Source organism: Chrysemys picta, chromosome 8 (assembly GCF_011386835.1).
Source record: "Chrysemys picta bellii isolate R12L10 chromosome 8, ASM1138683v2, whole genome shotgun sequence".
In the NCBI taxonomy this organism is placed as follows: Eukaryota; Metazoa; Chordata; order Testudines; family Emydidae; genus Chrysemys; species Chrysemys picta.
The window spans coordinates 10,813,142-10,839,363 of NC_088798.1; the positions used below are offsets into that span (position 1 = coordinate 10,813,142).

A 26,222-nucleotide genomic window follows, 5' to 3' on the forward strand; every position below is an offset into this window, starting at 1 on the left:
GTACGTGCAGGAAGCCATGTGACCCAGCAGGGTAAGGCACGACCTCACCGTGGTAGTTGGGAAGGCCTTGAGTCCTTGGATGAGGCTCGTGATGGTGCAAAAGCGATTGTCTGGCAGGATGGCTTGTGCGCGTCTGGAGTCTAGAACCGCACCGATGAATTCTATTCTCTGGGTAGGTTCTAGAGTGGATTTGTCCTTGTTGAGTAGGATACCCAACTTGTTGAATGTGCGCACTATTATGTGGACGTGATCGCGAACTTGTTCCTTGGTGCGACCGCGTACCAGCCAGTCGTCTAGGTACGGGAACACCTGTATCCCTTGCCGACGAAGGTACGCTGCCACGACAGCCATACATTTCGTGAACACCCGTGGGGCCGAGGATAGGCCGAAGGGAAGGACTGCAAATTGGTAGTGCACCCTGTTTACCACGAATCGCAGGAAGCGTCTGTGAGGCGGGTAAATAGCAATGTGAAAGTATGCGTCTTTCATGTCGAGGGCGGCGAACCAGTCTCCAGGATCGAGGGAAGGGATAATGGCCCCCAGAGAGACCATGCGGAACTTCAACTTTACTACGAATTTGTTGAGTCCGCGTAAGTCCAAGATGGGTCGCAGACCTCCTTTGGACTTGGGGATGAGGAAGTAACGGGAATAGAATCCCCTGCCCCTTAAATCCACTGGAACCTCCTCTATGGCCCCCATGGCGAGGAGCGTAGAGACTTCCTGTATAAGAAGTTGCTTGTGAGAAGGGTCCCTGAAGAGGGACGGGGAAGGGGGGGAGGAGGGGGGAAATGAAGAAAACTGGATAGCGTATCCCCTCTCCACCGTGCGGAGGACCCAACGGTCCGAAGTTATAAGGGACCAAGCACGGTGGAAGTGGGAGAGGCGATCCCGAAAGGAGGGGGCTGGATCCTGGGGGATGACTGGGGCGCCGTCCTCGACCGCACCTTCAAAAGTTCTGCCTGGGGCCTGAAGGTGGTCTAGGTGGCCCCTGGTTCTGGCCAGGTTGAGGGCCGGTCCACCTTCTTCTACCACCTCGCCCTCGCCTCCGGGCCGAGTCCTGTCTCTGACGAGGCGGGGGGGGGGTAGAAGCGCTGAGGCTGCGGCCTAAATGGCCTGCGCTGGGGGCCCACAACATGCATCCCCAGGGAGCGCATGATTGTTCTCGAGTCCTTGAGGCTCTGCAGGCGAGAGTCCGTCTTATCTGAGAACAATCCATGACCCTCAAAAGGCAGATCTTGTAGGGTTTGCTGCAGCTCCGGAGGCAAACCCGAAACCTGAAGCCAGGAGATCCTGCGCATAGCGATACCCGAAGCCAGGGTCCTCGCCGCTGAGTCTGCAATGTCCAAGGAGGCCTGCAAGGAGGTCCGAGCCACCTTCTTGCCCTCCTCTACCATGGCTCCAAACTCTTCCCTGGACTCTTGGGGAATCAACTCCTTAAACTTCCCCATAGAGTTCCAGGAGTTGAAATTGTAGCGGCTCAGTAGCGCCTGTTGGTTCGCCGCTCTAAGTTGTAGCCCTCCGGCTGAGTAAACCTTACGGCCAAACAGATCGAGCCGCTTAGCCTCTTTTGATTTAGGCGCTGCAGCCTGCTGGCCGTGGCGCTCTCGTGCATTCACTGATTCCACCACCAGTGAACACGGTTGGGGGTGGGTATACAAGTACCCATAGTCCTTAGACGGGACAAAGTATTTTCTTTCCACCCCTCTCGCTGTGGGTGGAATGGAGGCAGGAGTTTGCCATATCGTATCCGCATTCGTTTGTATCGTGCGGATCAGAGGTAACGCCACCCTCGATGGGGCATCTGCTCCAAGGATGTTCACGATCGGGTCGTGCACCTCCACTATCTCCTCCGCCTGCAGGTCCATATTACGGGCCATCCTACGCAGGAGATCCTGGTGAGCCCGAAGATCTATCGGAGGGGGACCCGTACATGAAGTGCCCGCCACTGCCTCGTCTGGAGAGGAGGAAGAGGATGCCTCCGGTGGTACCGGATCCAAGGGGGGGTCCTGATCCCCCTGCTCTTGGGCCGGGGCATCACCTGCACTTGGGTCCCTGGTGTCGGGTGGCGTGGACACCGAAGCCTCCATGCCTCCTGGCGGAGGCCGAGAGATGGTGGATTCTGGGGCCCTTCTGACCGAGTGACCCGAGCGAGAGGTCGATGGTATTGGAGCCCCTTGCTCTTGGTGGTACGCCCACGGGGTCCAAAACGACCAGTGAGATGGTCCATGAGAGTGGTCCTCTGCCATCTCTTGCCAGTGGCCTAAATTTTGTTCCTCGGCGTGCCCTTGAGGGGGGTATGCCGATCTCGACAGGTCCTCCGAGGAACGAGACGCCGATCTTGACGGCCATGGCGGCGCCGAGAGAGATGAAACCATCCCGGTGGGCTGCGGTGCCGCACGGTGCCGGTCCGCAGATGATCTATCTCTGCGCGGTGCCGGCGATCGGTGCCGGGACCGCGACCGGTGCCGATGACCTCGTCGGTGCCGGGAGTCGGATCTGGACCTCGACGAGGATCTGGAGTATGCCCGGTGCCGGGAGCGACCCCTCGACGTCGAGCGTCGACCGTAGCGGTGCCGAGAACTACGTCTCGACGTTGATCGGTGCCGACGATCATATCGGTGCCGAGACGAAGAGCGGTGCCGCGAAGAAGATCTTGGCCGCGAGTACGACCGGTGCCGAGACGATATTCGGTGCCGGGACTGCGAGCGGCGTGGGGACCTGCTTCGGGACCTGGATCGGTGCCGAGGTTCCAGCCCTTGTGATGGCGGGCGCATCAAGGCAGGTTTCCCCCTCGACTGGACCGGGCGAGTCAACGGTGCAGTCGGTGCCGGTGGTTGAGGCGGTGCCGGCTCCGTGAGAGCTATTAAGTCTCTCGCCGCCGCGAAGGTCTCTGGAGTCGACGGGAGGCACTGTATCACCGCCGGCCTGGGGGGAGACGCTATTTGCACCGGACTCAACGGCCTCGGCGCCGGAGTCGACGGTGCCGGAGGCACCTGTTTTCGTTGCTCCACCGGCGGACGCGGCTCTACCCCCGGCACTGGGGGAGCTGGCGTCTTCGGCACTGATGTCCCCGTCTTATGGGCTTTTTTATGCCCTGGGGATAAGGACCGGCGCCGAGGCACTTGCTGTGTCTGCGGTGCCGACGAGGTCCGGTGCCGGGGAGGCTTGTCTGACGCCACTCGCGTGGTCGTCGCAGCCGGTGCCGCCGGGGCACTGCGCACCGAGGTGCTAGGTGCCGGGGCCTTGCCCGTGGAAGGAGTGTCCGGGCTAAGAGCCGCCTCCATCAGAAGTTGCCTGAGCCGAAAGTCCCGCTCCTTCTTGGTCCTCGGACGGAAGGCCTTACAGATTTTACACTTATCTGTCTGGTGTGACTCTCCCAGGCACTTCAGACAGGAGTCGTGCGGGTCGCTCGTGGGCATAGGTTTAGCGCAGGAGGCGCACAGCTTGAAGCCGGGAGCGTTGGGCATGAGCCCGGCCCCGCGGCCGGGGGAGAAAGGGGGGAGACGACCCCCTTAATCCCCTGGACTACTTAGAACAACTTTAAAACTACTTAACTAATTTACAACAAACTCTAGAACTATAACTATAACTACAACTATGATACAACAAGATAAGCTAGGGAAAGTGGAGAACAGCTAAGCAGCGCTCCACAGTTCCAACGACCGTCAGGGGCGGTAAGAAGGAACTGAGGGGGCGCCGGGTCGGCTGGGGTATATATTCAGCGCCATGAAGGCGCCACTCTAGGGGGCTCCACAGCCGACCCGCCGGTGTTGCTAGGGTAAAAATCTTCCGACGATCGTGCACGCGGCGCGCACACACCTAATGGAATGGATATGAGCAAGCACTCGAAGAAGAACAAAGGATTTCAGCCATGTTTCCCTAACTCACATGGACTGGGATTTTCCTCTCTTCCCATCTCCCCCAAGAACCATATTCACACACACATTTGTAGTCAGGTACTGTTCTCATCTTGGTATGGACAGCGTCCCACCATTCAAAAATGTTTAAATCAGCTGTAAGTTTTGCCATGTCTTAATTTCCCTTTAAAAAGTTGAGGGGCTTTGTTGCTCACAGAACTTATTCCATGAAAGACTGAATTCCACTGGCAGTAAGTACATACCAAAAGGTCCGTATCCTCCTCCAAACCTTCATCCTCCTCCTTCTCCTCATTCAGGTCCTTCATGCACTCTGCAGCCATCTTTTCAATATGATCCATGGGTAAAGGGGCTGGAGAAGGCAACCAAAAGGAGACAAGCCATGAAGATCTAGCATACTGTTGGATGGTGCAAACCTAAACCATGAGCATACTGATTGGAAAAGAACTGTGAGTTCACTTGTCACTTCTCCCTTTCAACTACAGGCAATGTTTTCTAGTCAGCAAGAAAGTAAAGCTGGCGAAGTAATTCCCATGCCTTTTTTGGCTGAAACCCCACCACTTGCAATTGATCAGTGCCTTCTGCTCCATCTCCCTTGTCCTGTCACTCCATCCCCTGGTACATTTGCTGTATCTCTATTACATTCTTTTCCTCTCTCTGTTTTATGCTTCTTCCTTTTTTCCTTTTCTGTGCATTTCCCTGATTTTGATTTATTTTGTTGTCTCTGCTCTCTTCCTCTGGTCCTCCCACCTCTGCTCCACTTGACTACATGTTCTCCCTCCTCTGTTGCATTTTCACTACATTGTGTTGCAGATTGTCTGAAGGAAAATGTGCTGTTTAGTGCCACCTATAGAAATATGTGGGTGAGGGGAATGAGGGAGAGAACATGCAGCCTAAAGCTCACCACAGCAGAGGAGGAGTTCAGGCATACAACTTGATAATTCTGGAGCTTTGACAACTGGCAGGAATGTCAGTTACACATGAAAGAGCTTTTCTTTTTCTTTTACAAGTAAATTGAATCATGGAGACTATTACTGTCAACCGTACTTATGGTCAAAAGGAATTTTATTTCTAGAAAATTTAGTCTTCCTCCACAAGAACAAGGGGTCCATGTACCTTGAAATGTGCCTCTACTCTACTTCCCTTGTTATATCTGGTGCATTTTTCTTGCCCAGTTGTGTTTAATGGAGTTCTCCAGAGAATAGTGAACATGCAGATTTCCATAGGGATAGGGAGAAGTATGCTGGCAATTGCAACCTGACCAGACTCTCTCCGTGCTCAATAAAACACATGCTCACACTCTGTGCTATCATTTGCACTACAGAAACAGATTCAAACTATTCATTTTCCTTGTCCCCTTGTCAAACAACGGCCTCTGCAACCCAGAATCAGTAGCAAGTAAAAAAGAGACAAGGTGGGTGAGGTAATATCTTTTATTGGGCCAACTTCACCACACGCTTTCACCACAGAAGGTGGTCCAATAAAAAAAGATATAGTCTTGTCTCTCTAGTATCCTGGGACCAACATGGCTAAAACAACAGTGAAAACAGGATGTAAAAGTACATTTTAAAACTTTTCCTAAGTATTTACAATATTGGAAACAGCCAGATTTACAACTATGAAGGAGCAAGGTGTAAAATACTCAGGTAAGACAACTTGAGATGCCTGGCTCCTACCTCACAGTGGTTATACCCTGGTGTAACTCCATTTACTCCTGACTTACACCCACACGGGACATAGCACAATCAAACCTTACATAGATTACGAGTTGCTTAGAGCAACTTGTAACTTAAAACAAATTAAACTAGCTGTTACCACTTGAACGTGCACCCTTAACTGTACTTATTAAGCCACTGGCTTCAGAAGCTATGCCTCTAGTGCAGAGCTGAGTTAACCGAGCTTGAGTGAGAGCAGCCACACTGAGAAATAATACTTAAGCTGCACAGTAACTGTTTTAGCAGTTGACATGTTGTGCTAACTTGAGTTGCGTTCTATACTTCTTGACGGGCCAGCCAACTTGAGCTAAAAGCATCACCACACTCCAGTTAAGGGGTTTTATACATGGATGGGACTTGAGTTAGGGGTAACACTGGCATTATAACTCAAGTTAACTCTGTAGTGAAGACAAACTCCTAGTAGCCCTCATGCAACATGATCCCCTCTCTGCTCATGATTCACATAGTATCCATCCCATAGATCCCAACATTACACTTCCTACTACATTCAGCTTCAAACATTTCTCTATTTATATTTTCTTCCAAATCCTGAAATATTGTTACTATTTGTATTGCAGTAGAACCTAATGGCCCCAACTGAGTTCAGGGCCTCATTGTGCTAGGTGCTGTTCATAAACAAAGCAAGAAACAAATCACTACAGAGAGTTTACTGACTAAATAGACCAGAGACAAAGTGTGGGGAAAAGGAATAAACTCAATTTTATAGGTAAAGAATGAGTTACAGAGAGCTTTAGCCCCTATCATGCGAAAAGGGCTACACACAGGTGACCCCTGCACCCATGTGTAGAACATTTAAATCAATCACTTGGGATGTCAGTGACTAGCTCAAGATCACCCGAATTCCATGGAGGAGTGAGGAATTGAACCTAGTTCACTTCTTTACCCAAAAGATCATCTTTCTTCTCTGTTTAAACTGTGCACATATTAATCAATTCCAGGCAGCTCTCATCTGCAGAGAAAGATACAACCACCAGAGTCCAGCAGGAGAACGGAAAAAATAATAATTCACTACTAACCCAATACCAGATGCACACTGAGCAATACAAACCACCTGCTTGCTACCAAAGCAAAAAGTGTGGACAACGTTTCAGAACAGTAAACAGATTTTGTTTGTTTCTTTAAGATTAACAAAGAATCTTTGCCATCAGATAGGCTTTCCCCTTCAGCTTCGTAGCACTAACAAATGGCCCCATAATTCACAGCATACAAAGTAAGTACTGCAAACCAAAATGCATTGCCACTGGGGAAGGCTTCCCCTCTTCAATCCATAGAAGTGTCACAAGCCAAGCTGAATATTGGAATTTAGAACTGTCACACAAGTCAGAGAATATTGCCCCTCATTCCCCCTCCGCCTACCCAAGATGCTGCTGTTCTGATCATCTTCCTCTCCTATTGTCTGAGCAAGTTCTCTTCTCATCTCCTCACTGGCCACTGGCTCCCCTCCTCTCCTATTTCTGTTTAAGTTTCCAATTCTAATCCTCCTCTTGAAAACTCTACCCAACTCCTCCCCCGCTTAACCCTCTGATCTCACCTCCACCTATGCTCATTGTGCCTTCTGTCCAACCATCTCTCCTAATTGCTCCATTTTGTATTCTATACTCATTCCCAAATATGTGCCTTTTTCCCCACCACTACCTACACCCTGTTTAAACTAGTCTTATTCTTCCTCCTGCATAGACATGGGCCAGATTCTGCCCTCAGTTATACAAGGATTTCACCTATAGCCTTAATTCCAGAAAAACAGGGATGCAATGCTCAAGCAATGCCACTGCTGACAAAGGTGCTGCTCAGACATGAGGAAAACATTTGATACCTTCAGTGGGCATAACAAATACTGACTCATAAAACCTTACAGAGATGTTGAGGATTAATCTTCATTCTACAGATGGGAAACAGTGAAAAAAAAATATTAAGTGACTTCATGAGCTCCAAAGAAAGAGTCTGTGTTGGAGATGGAAATAGAGCTCAGAAGTTCCTGGTTCCCAGACTTACGCTCAAACAACCAGACCTTACCTGTACGTTATACAGGCAGTAGCGACAAAAGATAAAAATTAAAACCCAGTGCGACTGAAAGTGCCCACAGGAAACTCACAGAGAGAAACAGTGGATTTGATGACACAAAGGGTATCTATCTCTTCATACACAGATCTAGAACACATCCCCTTAGACTCAGGATATTATCAGAATTACTGATCAAGACCTTTATTTAATGCTTTCTAAAAGTCATTAGTTATAAGAGCTAGAAAGGAAAAGTCAGTTATAGGATTCTTTAATTCAAACAACAGGATTTTTTATTTGATGGCCAATTTTAAAAAAATATATACAATTGTACTTTGATCCAACAGAATTTCTATTAAAAGTAAGATTTAAAAAGGGAACAGACTCAAGAAATAGCTGCATCAACTTATTTCAGATACTTTAAAATCTTCTGCGTTCGTTACTCTTCAAGGGTAACTATTATCTTGAAAACTAGTCAGTATCAAAATGAATTCAAATTTAGTTTCAGGTACTACACACTTGCCTCTGAGTCTTCCTGCCAATTATTTTACCATCACATTTTCCTGTGTATTTATAAATTTTCCTCTCCCTTGTTGTGTGAACATCCCACACAAACAGCATAGGAAAATGACTGTACAAGAAACAATGAAACTGATTATACACAAATGCAGTCAAATACACCAAGTAAACAAACTCTCAGGTTTCCAGACTTCATTTAAGGTCAGAAAGGCCCATTTTAATAATCTAATCTGATCTCCTGCATAACACATGGCAAAGAATTTTACCCAGTAATTCCTACATCGTGTCAATAACTTCTGGCTGAGCTACAGCATATTTTCTAGGTAGATATCCAGTCTTGATGTAAAGACTGCAAGTGATCGACAGTCCACCACACCTCTTGGTAAATTATCTTGTTCCCTCACTGTTAAAAAAAACAACTGAACCTTATTTCCAGTCTCAATTTGTATAGCTTCAACTTCCAGCCACTTGATCTTGGTATGCCTTTGTATGCTAAATGAAAGAGCCCTCTATTCTCAAAAATCTTCTCCCCATGTAAGTGTGACACCCTGTACCCCACGTTCACCATTTTTATACGATTACGCTATATTTTGTATAAAGTATGCCTTGTGAAGTATCATTTGAAAACTCAATCTGCTGAATATTATTTTCCTGTTGATGTGTGTGTAACAACACTGCATATAAAATTATGAGATTCTGCTATATGACTGTTACTGAAATATGCTGTAGTTCTGGGTAACGACCACAAACCAATTTCTCGGAGACACACCAGCATGCCAGCAAGGTGCTAAAGTGCCATTACCTGCTTAACTGGCCATCCACCAGCAGGGGAGAAGGTATAGACAAGAAATTTACATTGCATCCCAGAGACAGTTGGAATCTCAGGTATATAGGGGACTGTTTGTCTACACACCCGCATGGGGTAATCCTCAAAGAGAGGAGGAGGATATAAAATGAGACAGTGACCTCCACATCACCCCTCTCTTCCTCTTATCTCTCTGCCCATGGCATCAACAAATATCTGAAGAACGCTGAACTGGGGGAAGGATCTCTAGCTGAAAGGAAATCCAACCTGTGTATTGTTGCAACTTATGGTGAGAGACATTTTGCTTTTAAGTTCATTTAGGTATTAGCTTGCAGTTTTATTTTTGTATTTCTTTTGTAACCAATTCCGCTTTTATGCCATACCACTTGTAATCATTTCAAATCTATCTTTTTCTAGTTAATAAACTTGTTTACTGTTTTATCTAAACCAGCATGTTTGGATTGAAGTGTTTGGGAATCTCTATTTAGGATGACATGGTTGCAGCATAATCATTACCCAGTGTTGGAATGATGTACTTACTGTGAGCTTACACTGTCCAGGAGAATACAGAGCAGTGCAAGACGCACATTTCTGGGGAACAAAGCTGGGGCTAAGACTATGAGGTTGTCCCCCTATATGTAATTCATGGATGGCTGGGAGAGCATTCATGTATTCAGCTGGGAGTGATTTTGCATACTAAAGGCTGTGTGAGCAGGCCAGGAGTGGATCTTTTGACTGCAAAGCAGTGTAAAAGGCACCCCAGGCTAGAGAACTAAAGGGACACAGCTGTTCAACAGTCCAGACTGTACCCTGGGGAATGTCACAGAAGGTATTTAAATACCATGAGCAAGTCACCTCTTAACTTTCTCTTTGAACATCTCAGGGGCGTACCCAGGATTTTAAATTTGAATACTTTTGGAGGGGCACGTTAAACACAAGCAAATGAAAGGTTCATGTGACCCTACCCCCGGTTTCTTGGGCCGCCTCTGGCAGGGACACCCAGTAGCGAGGAGGCAGCAGCTCCCCCTGCAGCAGTACTCTCCGTGTCCCTGCAGCCTGGGCAGGGAGGAAGCAGCAGGCTGCAGGGTCCTCCCCCCCACTCCTGCAGCTGCAGCCTGATGCTTCTCTTTCCCTGCTGCTGGAGTCCCAGTGTTGCTGCCTGCTTTATAGCTGCCCTCTGAGGTGAGTCAGGGGCTGGAGGCAGAGGCAACACGTGGGACTCCAACAGCAGGGAAAGAGAAGCAGCAGGTGTAGCTTTAGGGATAGGGAGGAGGAGGAGCTCATCTGGTAGCCAAACACCCTGCTGCTCCCTCCCTCTCTGGGCTGCAGAAACACATGCAGATTTTTTGGGGGGCCGGTGCCCCTGCTTGCCCCCCCTTGTGCATGCCCCGATTACATCTTAAATCTTTCACTGTAAAGCAGACACAATGCAGAAAAAATATTTCTCTAATCTCTGAGTTATATAGTAATCTTAGGTGTTACTTGTAACAACCATAGAGGAAAAGAATCTAGAAGGAAGTGTGATTTGTAACATTATGTCCCTTTTATTTACATAAATAACACAGCTCTTCAGTCAGCAAGAACCAGGAGCAATGACTTACTTTTCCCTTTGGGTTTTGACTTCCCTTCTGTCACCTTCTCTCCTGTGAGAGCAGCAAGCTCTGCTTCTAGATCCTCATCACCACCACCATCCTCAATATCCAGCAAAATTGCTTCAGGATTGAAATCTACGAAGAGCCCCAGCTGGAACCAAGGGAAAATATTCTAGTAAGAACAGAGACATCACTCACACCATCACATCACCTGGGTTATTTAAACATCTCAGTGGATTCTGAATTCAAAGATAATGTGGGTTCTGGCTGGGAGTTTTTAACCACAATCCCCTGGAATTTTGACTAGCTATATAACACAAACAAGATATACACATAACTGAAACCAAATACACCTCTTTTGGGCAGCAGAGAATAAACCCCCTCTCAGGCCTGCACTTAATCAACCTGAATCCTTTATGAATAGGAATAGTTGGTATTTGAAATAACAAGGTAAAATAATTCTGTTAAGACTTGGTAAGCAGAAAATTTAATCAGTAAGGTTCCTATTATAACCGAAGCTATCAAATATATTTGATTATTATTCCTCATATTACCCAGGTATTGTAAACTTGGACACAGGGAAGATTTCATCTTGAACTTTCATACATATCCACACATTTCACCTCAAAAGGTCCATCACTTTGTAAACGATATACACAAAGGAATCATTTCACCCACTGATGTGCAGCCACCTCTTGTGTAGAACCAGCAACAGTTTAACACTGTACTGCACCAATACACAGCTGTTTAGAACAGGAAGCAAATACTACCATGGGCAATGGAAACTACAGAGTGAATTGAGTAGGAAGAATATTAATTGTATAAATTAGCATTTGACCAACACACTAGGGTAAACTCCCCTACTGTTGCAAAAAGTGACAAAGGACTTTAACATACAACGGTGAGGACTTCTGTTTTGTCTGATCTAAAAGATAGAACCTCCATAAGTACAGTAATCCAGGACACTGCAACACTGGTTCAGTACTGACTCCAAAGTGTCACCCACTGAAATATGAAAATAACTTCCTTGAATGTTTCCCATCATAGTATTGTCCCGCAGAACTTATTAGAGTTGACGAATCACAGCCCAAAATGATAAGGATGAAAAAAGGTTTACTGTTGCTTAGCTTTTACCCGAAACTATATAAAGAAATTCTACTGTAAACAAAAATAATGCTGCACAATCCAAAATGCAACCTTCTTGAAGAATGTATCATGATATGTGATGCATAAACAATGAAACATATCATTTGTTTCTATGAGATTTATAAATACAGAAAAATGTATTACTTTGACAAGGTGAAAGAGGTAATATTTTTTATTGAACCAAGACGACAATCACAGGCCTGGTATATATAAGTTAGGTTGACATAAGCATTCTTGTGTTGACATACTAGCAAGTGTCTACACTTGAATTGGTCTCCCACTAATGTAACTGCTCTGTTATGCTGACATAGTAACCCTAACAATCTGAGTGGCGTTAAACCAAGGTCAACGCAAGTTAAGCTGACAATCAAAAACCGGCATAATTACATCACTTGTGCATGTTCACACAATGTTCCTTCTGTCAGCAGAGCGCGTCCACAGTTAGTGCTCTGGCATCGACAGTGAGAGCAGTGCATTGTGGGTAGCTATCCCACCTTCCGCAGCCAGGAGTTGTGGGAAGGCAAAGTGGATTGTAGTGCATCATGGCTGCAAGCTCAATGTCCCATGATGCAGTTTTTTCCATCCCAGCATTCCGACTACATTCTGCAGCATTTTTCAACAGCCCCTGTTTACTGTGCACATGCCATCTCTGTTTGAAAGGATGGGTCCTGCACTGCTTTCTACAGTTGTGGTCACTGTTATGAACACATTGCAGTTGGTCATGCAGAATATCATGAGCACCCAATCTGAACAGAAATCAAAGTTGTCTGACCTGCTGCATACCATGGAAAGAAACACCACCAGATTACTTTTGGCATTCATGGTGCAACGGAACACAGTGGACCATCACTTTTGGGTGCAAGAAACAAGCACTAAGTGGTGGGATCACATCATTATGCTGGTCTGGGATGATGAGCAGTGACTTCAGATTAGTTTTATAGCTATATTAGAAAATGAATTATTGTTTGGTTATTTCATTTATCAAAGGTAATTGAAGCAGATATTTATGAAGCCATTGGGAGGTGAACTATCTCCAATTCAACAGGTTAATCATTAATATTTGGAGGATTTTCTTGCCATGTTGTATCAGGAGGAGAACACCACCAGATAGACATTTAAATTGTTTTATTTAACTAAAACAACAAAGTTTTCTGGATTTTTTTCTTCAACAGCAAACATACAATATTTTAACAAAACAAGCATATGTCCCTCGCTTCTCTCATCTATCTCCAGACTTCTTCTCCTTGTCCAGATCTATTCCCCCCACACCAATCTTCTATTCATTGAATTTTTTGAAACTTTGAACTTTTAGAGAGAGGTAAGGGATTGACTCGGTGTATACAAATTTGCAGAGGGACAATAGAGTTGAGGTCTGTTATTTCTCACTTCTATATATTAATTTATTTATTTAAAAATGTTTTTGCTGTTAACAAGCATGTTACCTCTGGAGACACAAATCCACAGTCTGATAACTGAAAAACTAAGCATCTCTGATGGTATCTTCTAGACTGAGCACAGAGTCCCATTGGGTAGATAGAAAAATTAACCTAAATAATCTATACAGAAGTCTGTGGAACCCCATAAGATTGGGTCCCTAATCCATGAACTATTGGAACTCATTTACAAAACTTCTTAAACATTACATGAATCTATTGTCTCATCCTATAGAATTAGGATTTATAATCCGTATTCCATGATGAGATATCTTTGAGCTATAATGTGTCTTAATTAAAACTATCTTTAGATAGGTTTTTTCCCTCTCAAAAAGTATTTTATCAAAAAAATCTGATAAAAAAAAATCATTGATTTTTATCCACCTTGGGGACTGCCATGGCAGGGGAGACCCCCTCTTTCCCAGCCCCAGCTCAGGAGCTGCCACAGCAGGGGAGAGAGGTAGAGCCCCCCCTCCTTCTGAGCCCCAGTTCAGAGGCTGCGGCAGTGAGGGAAAGAGGGCACGTCTATCGCATTAGAAAGGTAAGACTACGGATATTAAAATATGAGTTGTGTGCTTTTATTTGTAGAACAAAAAAAAAGTTGTTTATTATTAAGTTGGGTTTTTTTATATAGTGCTTTTATCCAAAGCGCTTTACAACAGTTAGCTAACGGTACAAACAGCATTTGGAAGGATCATTAAGTGGTCCTCCAAGACCCTCAGCAATTTTCAAGCGGTCTGCGAAAAAAACAGTTTGAGAACCACTGCCTTACAGGACGCAGCACAAGATTGAAAGCCCTTATTTACTAATCCTGTCTCTGCCATTAATTCACTGCATGATGCTGGAAAAGTAATTTTACCTCCCAATGCTTCAGTTTCTCCCCACACAATTCCCACCATCTGTGAAATGGGGATAATGCTGCTTCCCACTGCTCAAGGAAGCAGGAGGAGATTAGCAATTGTTTACACAGTGCTTTCAAGATGCAAAGCTCTATATAATATTACGTACCTTTCACAAATGGGTAAACTGAGGCCAAAGTGTATGTGATTTGCCCACTGTCCCATAGCAAGTTAGTTGTGAAGCCAGCAATAGAATCTCGGGGTATTAGATAAAGTTTTCACCCCTCTACACAGCAATTAAACACCCGCTGCTAGCCCAGGTCAGCTGACTGGGGCTCAGGGCTGTAAAACTGTAAAATGTTCAGGCTTGGGCTGGAGCCCGAGCTCTAGGACCCCGCGAGGGGGGAGGTTCCTTGAGCCCAAACGTCTACACCACAATTTTACATCTCCGCTGCCAGTTAGCTGACACAAGCCAGTCACAGGTGTTTAATTGCTGTGTACACATGCCCTAGGAGTTCTGGTTAGAACTTCCTTGTTGTGTGCAGTAAACCACACTTCTTTTGAAGTCAATGAATATCAAACAAGTGCTTTAAATAGGAAGGAAAAGAGGGGAGACAAAGACAGGCCTGAACCAGGAAGAAATGCAGTGAGCATACTGTAAAGCACAAATGAGCTCTACAGAACATGCTCATTTATAGCTGGAAAAGACACTGGAGAATATATTGTTGGAAACAATCTTACATTTGCCAGGATATGAACTGAATGGTTTAAATATTCTTTTCCTATTTTCGATCCTATAGGGCTGATCAGGGCCTTTGATTTACTGGTTATCCCTTTACATTTTATTTCTTTTAAATTTCTTTGCTTCTTTTGATCTTTGTATTTTTTCTTGGTCCAAATGAAATAAATAAAATGCATATATTTTAATTTAGACATTTAAACTCTAGTGCTACAGTAATGGTAGCATTATGAATACACTGACATGCACATAGCAAGAAAAGACATAAGTAGTGTTAACGTGGTGGGAAAAAGCACCTAAGCTCAGCTCCTATGCACTTAGAGCTCTGATTCCAACTAATCCGAATTCATTTAGGAATGGACGGAGAATCGAACAGCTGTACCATTCTCTCTCTACTACAAACACATTAGCCCCTATTCCAGTAACCCCCCCATTTTAGCCTCCAGTTCAGTCTACCTTTCAAGTGTATCCAAACCAAAGCCAAGGTCTCCCAATCTTGCCTTGATACTCCGTTTCCCTATTTCATCTCCACATTTGCTTCCCCCTCTCCTGAATAAAACTCAAGCTTCTTTTCATTTTCAAAGCCTTAATAATTTCATTCCCTGCCTGTGTCTCACTCCTCATTTCTAGATGCACCCCTTCTTAGATTGGATACTCTCTTGACTCCGCATTTTGGCTTCTTCTTGTACTTCTGACACTGTCACACTATCTCCTAGTTTGCACAGTTCAACAAAGCCATGCATTCCTAAAATTATAACTATCCCACAAAGCGTTCCTCCTATAAGGACATCTCCCACACTTTGATCTGTAGGGCACTACATTCTGATATTTTAAGATTAAAATTTCATCACAGCACAATCCACTTATCGCATATACTCAAATGTACCTGGACCTGCTGTTAACAGCCGCAGACAAACACCTATCTGGACTCAGTATCCCTGCATAGAAGTAATAAATACAACAGTGGAGCACAGGCAATGCCAGTCCACAAACCAACACCAAACTTCATATAAACAGAACAGAGGGAACTAAATTAAAACTACTTGTCTAAGTAGTAGTAGGATTTACTCTTCTCTCAGAGGATCACCCAGTGCAGCTAAGATAGTCACTAACCATTCTGATTTTCACAGGTCTGTCTTTGAGAGATGTTATAAAAATTCTGATGTGAGCTTCGACAGGACCTTATTATAATTGGGTTGCAAGGCAAAGCTCACAATGTTGTGACAGGAAGAATATTATCTTGTAGCAAGTCTGTCTGTATTTTTAATGCCTTAATCAGTATGATATCTGGATGTCAGGTCTCTACTACTAGAAGATAAACTAACTAGGGTGTGAAAAGCAGAGGACAACTAACTGTATAGCAAGGTTTGTAGGATACCCTGCAACTCTGGAATCATGTTAGCCCAAGAAAGAATCACAAAGCGGGACCCCAAGTATGCAAGTTTTTAACCAGACTATAGTGAGAGAGAGGAGATTTCTGTACCTGCTTTGCAGCAGCAGCTCCCTGGCCCTTTGCCTGGGGACTTTTCCTGGGTCTTCTCCCAAGCATGTTGGCTCATGAATCTCAAACAATTCTACCTTTAATGGACACAAAAAGAACCCCACACATACATAGGTTAAGTCACTGACATCCAACTGTGATACATGACAGAAGCCTATAAACCAACCTAATCCAATCTGAAAGGTGGGCATAGCAGCCTGTAACCCCACAGATTACAGCTCCATACCAAAGGCTCCACCCTGTAACCACCCCCCAGGGTCACCATACCCAACCCCGTAACCCCCCCACCCCGGATCACTACATCCACTCCACAGAGCAGGGACACCAGCCTGTAACCACCAACCCATGGTTACGATACCCACCCAGACCAGCACCACCCTGTAATCCCACACCAGGGATATTATACCCACCCAGAGACACCACTCTGCAACACCCCCAAGTTACTAAACCCCTCCCCAGACCTGGAACCGGGTACAGGAACCTGTCCCCCCTCCTCCCTGAGCCGGGTACAGGAGCCTGTCCCCCCTCACTCCGGGTTCTCCTCCTCCCTGAGCTGGGCACAGGAGCCTGTCCCCCCTCACCCTGGGTCTCCCCCTCCTCCCTGAGCTGGGCACAGGAGCCTGTCCCCCCTCACTCCAGGTTCTCCTCCTCCCTGAGCCAGGGAAAGGAGCCTGTCCCCCCGCACCCTGGGTCTCCCCCTCCTCCCTGAGCCGGGCACAGGAGCCTGTCCCTCCTCACTCTGGGTTCTCCTCCTCCCTGAGCTGGGCACAGGAGCCTGTCCCCCCTCACCCTGGGTCTCCCCCTCCCCCCTCCTGAGCAGGGTACAGGAACCTGTCCCCCCTTCCCCTGGGTTCTCCCCCTCCCCCCCGAGCCGGGCACAGGAGCCTGTCCCTCCAGGTTCCCTCCCCGGAAGCCGTTCCCAGGAGCCGGTCTCCCGCGCAGGTTCCTTCCCCCGTCCCCGACCTGGAGCCCGGCACAGCGGCTAGAGCTCCCTGTCAGGACAAGGCGGGTGGAGACAAGCAGCGGGCACCGCCCTGTAAATAACCGACTCCCTCCCCCCGCCACGCGGGGCAACGGGGCCTGTGCAGGCTCCGGGGAAGCGACAGAGGCGACCGCCGGCCTCCGCCCCCGCACACGGCGTGACTGGCCTACCCTGCCCGGCACGCCCAGCCCCAGCGCACGGGAGACCCTGAAGAGACGCGCGCCAGCGCTCGCCGCCACTCCACACCAGGACGCGGCTCCAAGCTCAGCGCGCACGCAGGCGCAAAGCGAAAAGGGGCGGGGAAAGAAGGCACGGGGCGGGGCTATGTGAACGGGGGCGGGGTTATGAGAAAGGGGCGGAGCAGAGGAAGGGAGGACCATAAGGATGGGGTAGGTAGGGTGGCATTTCAAAGGGGCCATAGGGTCTTGCCACAGGACAGGGAGTGAAGTTTGGAAGAGTGGATCCAGTACCCAGGGAGAGAGGTAAGTAGACAGGTAGAACCAAACCCAAGCCAGTAATACTGGTTCAGAGGCAGAGGGAAGCATCGAACAAAGAATAGGGCCTAGACAACCACTGGGATGCCCATGGGAGTCATTTATTGCCACATCTTAGCCTAAGGCAGCTAGTTGCCCTTAGAATTATTTTCCAGTCTTTGCCAGCAAGTCCCAGTGACACCTTTTGGAGCAGATAACAATACCCTGCAGTTAAAGTCATGGCCAGCCATCAAGCAACTACACTAGTTTTCTTAAGCAACTACATATGGATTTGGTGCCTGATAGACACTCAAGCTTAACATTGTCCTAAAGCTCACTGAACCAGGGACAGCACCTCTGCCTGTAAAGGACAAAGCAGATGGTCAATGATCCACGGACAGTAGTCCTGTGTATGTCATGGAATTTGCCACTTTTTTTTTTAATTAAAGCTGTTTCTAGCATTTGATTGTGAAGATGGTTCACAGTTGGAAGGCCAAACAGACACTGAATTTTCTAGAGTGGGGGTGGGGGGAGAGCTCTGAGGTGTGAACTTCATTCATCTCAATGGACTTAGCTCTGAAAACTAATAGTTACTTAAAGCCAATTTTATTAACTATTTCACTGCTGATAATTTTAGCAGAAATATGCAATTATGGTGGTTTATCCCATCCTAAACTGCAACCCCCCCCACCTTCATGTACCAAAAGTTCTAAATATGCCTACCTAATTACCAAAACCTTCAGATTTACCTCAACAGTCCACAATGCAGTTGTGTTAAAACACCACAATCAGTGGCAAATTTGAAAATTTAGACACTAAATAAAAACAAAATATTGTACTGTTTTATTCTTTAAATTATGACATCCATATTTACATTTTCCCTGAGGCTACTTTGAAGTTCCAGTCTGCCACAGAAACTGGGGTCTTGCTATGGAATTTAGATCCAGTCTGCCACAATATTTTGGATTATGAGTTACTGTAGAAACTGATGAGGTCCTAGCTCTCAGCTAGAGTGGCTATTCCATAAAAACTCATTGTGAGGTAAACCCTCTATCAGCACAGTAAGCCATTCCCACATTTTCTATACTGAAGTCACTTACTACAAGCGTGAACTATTTTTGCAGCACATTTCACACTAATAAATCATTTTAAAGTGATTAAAAATGTAATTTAAAAATAGCAAATCAAGATATCTGTAGTAATTTTGGTAATTTTTTTCTCAAGTACAATTTCATACTGAAAACAGTTTAACCAAACCTCCATCAGCTGTCTTCAAGCAATTCCTCTGAAACTCTTCTGTGTAACAGATAAACATGCTTAAATTCAAAGCGAAATGTAAAGCTCATTCTTCTATGAAAATACAAAATTTCCGGTAGCAAACACTCATGCTCTCCCCACCCCTTCTGGCCTTGCCTACAACGTTGTATACTTTCAGTGCACATAAGGCTACGTTTTAGTCATAGGTATTTTTAGTAAGTCATGGACAGGTCACGGGCCGTAAAAATTCATGGCCCATGACCTGACAATGATTTGTAATATATATCCCTAATTAAAACTTGGGCCGGGGGCTGCAGGTGCTCTGGAGGGAAAGCACTGGGGTGCTGCAGGTACTCTGGGGGGACGGCAGCCTGGGGGGCGCATGGGTGCTGGGGGGGCAAGGCGCCAGCACGTGGCCTGGGACTCCTGCTGGTGCTGGGGAGGGCTGGTGGGGCTGGCAGGCTCCCTACCTGGCTCTGTACAGCTCCCTGGAAGCAACCGGCATGTCCCTGCAGCTCCTAGGGGGAGGGAAGGCCAGGAGGGCTTTGTGCACTGCCCCCGCCATGAGCGCTGGCTCCACAGCTCTCATTGGCCAGGAACTGCAGCCAATGGGAGCTGCGGGGGCAGTGCCTGCAGGCAGGGGCAGCACAGAGCCCACTGGCCCCACCACCTAGGAGCTGCAGCAACATGCCAGCCACTTCCAGGGAGCCCCCCTGAGGTAAGCACCTCCCCACACCCCAACCCCCTGCCCCAGCCCCGAGTCCCCTCCCACACCCAAACTACTACTGCTGCTGCTGGGGTGGGGAGGGGTGGGTGCAGTGGCCCGAGATCGCCCCAGCAGCATCTGGTGTGGCTGCCCGGAGCCAGCCACACCAGCCACTACAGAAGTCATGGAGGTCACAGAAAGTCACGGAATCCATGACTTCTGTGACAGACATGCAGCCTTACACATAAGCAACAGATGAGAAATTTAATTTTAAAACATGTTTGAAAAGTGTTAATCAGATCTCAAGTATCCAGTTGAAATTTTAGAAGGAAAATTACCTAAACTGCAGTTTAGTCAAGATACCCCTACTCTTGCAAAACAGTGCTTTAGCATCTTTAGCGCCCACAAGTGGTCAAAATCTCAGTTTTCACAGCTTATTTGAAAGAGGGCACTTTCCATTCTGTTTTATGGCATTCTTTCAAGCACTGGCTCAGAGGAGAGAGTGCCACCTACTGAACACACCACTTACTGCAGCACCGAAAAACATTCAAAACAAGTGATTTAAATGCAAAGATATAAAACACTTAGTAAGGAATTCTTTATTATAAAAAAAAAGTGCTTTAATAGATTAAAAATTTAAGCAAAGGGTTTAGAAAAAACAGAACAGAACAGTTTCTGGTATGTTCAATTTTTATCCACACATCTTTTTAAAACCAGTCTTTTTAAAAGTTTAACAATATTTAAAATATTTACACCTACATATATACACAAAACCTCTGTTGCCTTATTCCTGCTTGAGTGCATACATGACATCATCTTGGCTGATATTCAGGCGCACCCGCACATGAAGGTATTTATTATTGGACTCTACCAGCAAGAAACGGCAGGCACCAAGTCTTGAGCAAATTGCCATAATTTCTGATACCGTAGGAATTTGCAGACCTTCAATCCTACACAGTGCTACATGCTGATGATAGATCTAGAGGAACAAGATACAACTCAATTTAGTCAGTATATTAGATTGGAACAGGAAACAGAAGAGGTGGAAAAGATGGGCTTTCTACTCTCAAACAAACAATTGAATCTGTTTGGAGCGAAGATGACACACATGCTGTTGAACTCAGAACATTAGGACTATGTCAATGAAGTAAGAAATTGTAACTCAGCTAAGTTTCCTCTATTACCCAACCATACAAATACATAAAATAAATTAGGATGCCAGCATCTATGTTTTTTCGCTCTAACAAGTCCTTTCGATTCTCATCTTCCTTAGCTTTTGTGAACTGGGTTATATCAATCACATATATTATCTTTGCACCTATGATTTGTTTCAATAAATTTACACTTTGAAAATAGTCAAACAATTAAGACAAAAGCTACTGTCCAAGTTATAAAAAAAAAAGTAAATGTACCTGTTGAACTGTTGCTTCCTCGAGCCCTGACCTGCGAAACTCTGCTATAATTGCTTTCAGGAACATTTGCTCATGCAATGAAGCATTCCTGAAAGAGAATAGGAAAACCTTACTACCAATCTTGCTCAACCAAATCTAGGACTTCACTGACTCGTAGGAGGTGGTTTGAGGGGTAGGAAATATCTGATAAGGCCTTGCTGAAAAGCATTACATACTTTGAGGCAGAAAAGGGAAAAATTGTAAGTTTATTTAGTTCATCGCCCTGCCAACTGATACTCTCATGTCACATTTCACCCCATATATTGTAACACAAGGCTTTACAAGTTATTTAGAAACATTTCATGCAGTTTAATCATCATGCCACTGTTTACAGGCACTCACATACTATGGTGATGGAACCATGTATAGGTACCTAGATAGGCTGAGTGCAACTACTTTAATATGGCAGATCTGTGAAATTAAAAAATTCCAGCACCTAATGATATTTGTATTTGTCCTACTGGTGAACAAGTCTGCATCTTCTTTGAGAGTTAAAAGTTTGGGATTTCAATAGCAAATGAAAAACTGGCGCATGTGCAATGCTCAGTGCGTTATGAATGATTTACATTTGTGAATTAAGAATTTCACGTTCTAGTTTTGATCTAAAATAAACATTTAAAGCACAGTTCTACTCTGTAAAAATGACACCTTCTTACTGAAGGCATCTGTTCCATGTGTGCCTTCAAGTCATATCTGCTTGCTTTACTGACTAAAATAAAATACACTCTTTTTCCTCCCATTAAGCTCTGCAGAACTGAGGCTGAGGCAGGTTCTCTCCTTTCTTGAGTTTTAGGAACAGCTTTCTAAATTCATGTCAGTTACAACCTGTGCAAATGCACTGAAGGCAATTGTGTTCCACAAATTTAACTGAGAGACTAATTTGGCCTGCAGAACTTCTTGATACTCAGGAAAGAATCCAGTTTAAATAGGAATCAGAATTCTTGCATTCTGTTCCCAGATCTGTCACTTGCCACCACAAAGCACTTATTCTGTACCTTCATCTGGAAGAGAGGAATGCTTCCTACCCTCCTAAAGGTGCTGTGAAAGAAAGTTTGTAAAGTGCTTGATATAAGTGCAGATATTACATATATAATTTTTGTTTCTCTGGGAGAATAACTGGGCTTGAGATTAGGGTGGAAACATGAGAAGATATCTCTAAACTGCAATTTTACCTGATTGAATTTATATAAGGGGATGAAAACATTTCATCTATGGCTTTCATTACATGGGCCATGCTGACCAGTCCAGAGGCACTTTTCTGGCTCGAGAACTCGCAGATCTCAGTGGACCTTCTACAAATATCAAGACAACGCCTTGCATCACCAGATAATGCTGCCACCTGAAAAGGAAAAGCATCACATCATTAGTAGCACTTTCCCAGCAGCTGAGAACAAACAGCAACAAGAATTGACAGGGTTCTTTTAAAATCAGCAGAGCAGTGCCACTGTAGACAGCCATTCCTAGAGATTCTTGTTTTAAAAATGTAACTTTTATTGATCAAACCCAAAAATCCCATCTGGTCATTACATCAATTGCTGTAAAGATACATGTATAACAATTTCTACAAAGAGGGCGTGATTTTTAAAAACCTCTCTACATTGGCTCAACTCTGCACCCATCAAAGTTAATGATAAAACTCCCACCAACTTCAATGGGAGTAGAGTTAGGTCAACACTGGAAATTTCTGTAAATCTCACCCATAATCTGTATTCTAATCAATTTTCAACCAGAAAAAAATCATACCATGAGCAAGCTGCACAAGTGTTTATCACTCAGTAATGCTTGGTCTTCTCATCTGTTGTTTCTAACAGACTGCAGGAGAACATTGCAAAAGGGTTTCCCCAAATATATAGCTGGGGGATTTTCAAAAGTGCCTGATGTTTCATGCCCAACACCCACTGAAAGTCCCTTAAGCGCTTTTGAAAATCCCATCTCTAGTTTACATTTTAACACAGGAAAGAATTTGTGTGAGAGAAATATAGTAGTGGCCTAATTTTCAAAGGTGCTCAACACTTACAGCTCCCCTTGTTATCAACAGGAGACAAGTCAGCAATACTTTTGAAAATCTGGCCATAAAAAGTGATTGTTCTTACAGAGCACAATCTCTTCAAAAATCACACTGACCAGGAGACCCATTGCAGATTATGCACTAATCTGCAAAATTAACATTATTCATTTTACCAAAATCCAAGCTAATTCATAATTATTTTTTAATTTTGACAATTATTTGTGAGAATATTTCATAGCATACTAATGTGTGTTCTACCAGGGCCGGCTCTAGGATTTTTGCCACCCCAAGCAAAAAAAATTTTGGCCGTCCTCACCTTTTTTTTCATGCCCCCATGCCCCCCGCAACCAGGGCCGGCTCCAGCATTTCTGCCGCCCCAAGCGCAAAATTGGGGGAAAAAAAAGCCGCAATTCAGCGGCAGGTCCTTCGCTCCTAGAGGGAGTGAGGGACCTGCCGCCCACGAATTGCCGCAGGTGCCGTCCCTCTCCCTTGGCCGCCCCAAGCACCTGCTTGTTAAGCTGGTGCCTGGAGCCGGCCCTGCCCGCAATCTCCCGCCCTAGCTCACCTCCGCTCCGCCTGCTCCCCCGGGCACGCTGCCACTCCGCTTCTCCCTCCTCCCTCTCAGGCAAGGGAGGGCGGAGAAGTGAAGCAACGGCGCATTCACGGGAGCAGGCCGAGCGGAGGTGAGCTAGGGTGGGGGGCCGCAGGGGGTAGAGGAACCACTCCCCGCTCCAGCTCACCTCCGCTCCACCACCGCCGCCTCCCCCAAGCGCCCGCTTGGCTTCTCCCTCCCTCCCTCCCAGCCTTGCTGCGCGAAACAGCTGAAACAGCAAGCCTGGGAGGGAGGGGGGAGAAATGGAGCGATGGCGTGCTCAGGGGAGCAGGCGGAGGCGAGCTGGGGCGGCGGGGGCACTTTTCCCCCATGCCCCAGAGTCAGAACCTATGATGGCCGGCACCAGAATGCCTTCCCTAGAAATGTGCCGCCCCAAGCACCTGCTTGTTTTGCTGGCACCTGGAGCCGGCCCTGTGTTCTACAGTGTGTTTTGCAATAGCAATGAAGTCAGGAAAAGGCACTCACTATTATACGCTATTATTAAATCCATTGTCAAGAAGTAAATTATGGTTGCGGGTTTTTTAAAGAGAATTATTGGTTTGCAATTAAAAGTGAGAATTAGTGAGCTAATGTGCATCTCAAAGAAGGTTGTAATGATCAATATTAACAACATACAATAGCAGAGACATTTTAAACTATTTATACATCTTAATTTGGAGTGTTATTGACTTCAATATATTTATACAATTTTGTACACTAAATTAAATATTAATCAGTTAATTGGCCCCTATCACAAGGAGTATCAGTCTAGAAGCACAACAGGTTCCAAATAAGAGAGAGAGAGAGAGAATGAGAATGGTGAGGAGTACTTTGCAGCCTGAACATCATCTCATTGAAGAAGGTGGATCTGGATATTTCCATCATGATTATCAGACTAATTTTTGCAAGGCCACACAGTAGTTCATATTATGCCAAATATTGGAGAAAGATAACATCTCATCACTTTGTATTATCAGGATCCTACTGCAATGCTCCTAGTCTTCATTACTGTGTGACATTACTGAACCAAGAGGTTAAAGGCAAGCAGATTGCTCCAGCATCACACCTTACAGCACTGCTCTGCACACCAGTCTGTTGAGGGCACAGTGCCAGCATCCTCCTCCACCCCTTGGCATGAAATGTCCAACCATGGGGATGGGTCTGCTCTCCATTACTGGCTACAGTCTATTATGCTCCTCTGACACTAGTCCCCTCACTTAATGGTGCAACACAGATAACACTCTTGTACTATGTTTACCTTTCTGGAAACTAGCTGGATTGCATCCTCTTCAAATGCTTTTATGTGGTTGAGCCTGGATGAGATAATCTGCTGTAACTGTTTGTAGGTGTAGGGCTGGAAGGACATTCTGGTGAGACCCTACAGAGAACGAGTAAGAAGCATTTACTTGTTAACACACAGTATGGATTTATTGATGCTGTGTAATTTCACAGGAAGGAATGCTTGTCTAAATCATTTCTTGTCTCTTAAGGAAAATGTCCCCTCCTCCTCAATTAAAACTCAAAGGGTATATCATGTCTACACAGCAAAGAAAAACTCACGGCTAGCCCATGCCAGCCGACTCGGGCTTGTGGGGCTTGGACTGTGGGACTATTTCATTGCTGTGTAGACTTTGAGCTTAGGCTAGAGCCTGAGCTCCATAGAGGGTCCTAGAGCTCGGGCTCCAGCCAGAGCCCAAAGTCTACACAGCAATGAAATAGCCTAGCCCCACATCCCAAACCCCGCAATCCTGAGTTGGCAGGCATGGGCCAACCACGGGTTTTTATTTGCTGTGTAGACATAGCCTTAGAGGCTGTTCTACATCCCCTTCACACACATTGGGCCCTGCCCATTAATGGCTTCCAAAATAGCTCACTGTCAATCTTCTCACAAGCATGGCTTGCTACGGATAACTTTTTCAACTTCTGCGGTGGGGGCAGTCTCTCCACTCATCCCCCAAGACCAGTTCAAAATTTTCATCATTGCTGCACCATACATGCAAAAGAAGAAGGTGCACCCATGCAAGTGAAAGCCAGTGAAACTCTCCAGGAGAGCTGACAGCATGGCCTGCCCCCACCACAATGGACCTGAGAAGAAGGAGCACCTATTTTCAAAATGCAAGTTTCCAGCACAGAAACTATGGGCCATCAGGCTGCCCCAGTAAAGGAAGCTTTTAAATGTCACCCATTTATCTCAATCACTCAAGGAGAGGCTCTACTCTATGTAAAAATAGCCCTTTCTCACTTAGATATACCTGTGTGTACATAGACATGCAAAGTCTTAACTGCTGACTTTCATGACTAAAGTACTCCTGTTATCACTGGACAGTTAGTAACTATTAGGAGTGAGATACTTCTGTGCCGGCTCAGGCATGAATGGAATTAACTAAATTTCAATTGTAGAGCCAAATTGTGCCTTTGGTTGCACCTGTGCAACCTACTGCCTTTTAATGTTCCACAAGCTAACAGAATTTAGAACTACCCAGAATCTTTATTTCTATTGATTATACATGAGCCAAAAAGTAATCAGTGGACTCTCAGATCCCAGGTTGAGTTTGCAGGCCAGGCATTTA

At 45.6% G+C, this 26,222-nt stretch overlaps 2 protein-coding genes across 16 annotated transcripts in view; both read right to left on the reverse strand.

Annotated features, from left to right (window-relative positions):
- Nucleotides 1-17,471, reverse strand: part of CC2D1B (coiled-coil and C2 domain containing 1B) — a 74,746-nt gene extending 57,275 nt beyond the window's left edge. For 6 of the 8 annotated variants that reach the window (XR_010589597.1, XR_010589596.1, XM_005284806.4 and 3 more), the window contains exons 1-4: nucleotides 17,336-17,471; nucleotides 16,166-16,260; nucleotides 10,535-10,676; nucleotides 4,121-4,227 (exon numbers count right to left, since the gene is read on the reverse strand). Coding sequence is in view for 6 of the 8 variants with exons in the window: in XM_005284806.4 (XP_005284863.2) it covers nucleotides 4,121-4,227; nucleotides 10,535-10,676; nucleotides 16,166-16,231 (315 nt within the window). In the remaining 2 variants the exon portion in view is untranslated. Of the gene's footprint in view, nucleotides 1-4,120; nucleotides 4,228-10,534; nucleotides 10,677-16,165; nucleotides 16,261-17,146 lie in introns of all 8 variants that reach the window. The other 2 variants (XM_065553833.1, XM_042851417.2) reach the window with 1 other exon arrangement.
- Nucleotides 17,472-20,185: 2,714 nt separating this feature from the next.
- ORC1 (origin recognition complex subunit 1) overlaps nucleotides 20,186-26,222 on the reverse strand; it is a 33,406-nt gene continuing 27,369 nt past the window's right edge. For all 8 annotated transcript variants that reach the window (XM_024104901.3, XM_024104902.3, XM_008167906.4 and 5 more), the window contains 4 exons: nucleotides 24,911-25,030; nucleotides 22,225-22,391; nucleotides 21,014-21,101; nucleotides 20,186-20,580 (listed from right to left, as the gene is read on the reverse strand). In XM_024104901.3, coding sequence (XP_023960669.2) covers nucleotides 20,386-20,580; nucleotides 21,014-21,101; nucleotides 22,225-22,391; nucleotides 24,911-25,030 — 570 coding nt within the window. In that variant the 3' untranslated portion in view covers nucleotides 20,186-20,385. The remainder of the gene's footprint in view (nucleotides 20,581-21,013; nucleotides 21,102-22,224; nucleotides 22,392-24,910; nucleotides 25,031-26,222) is intronic.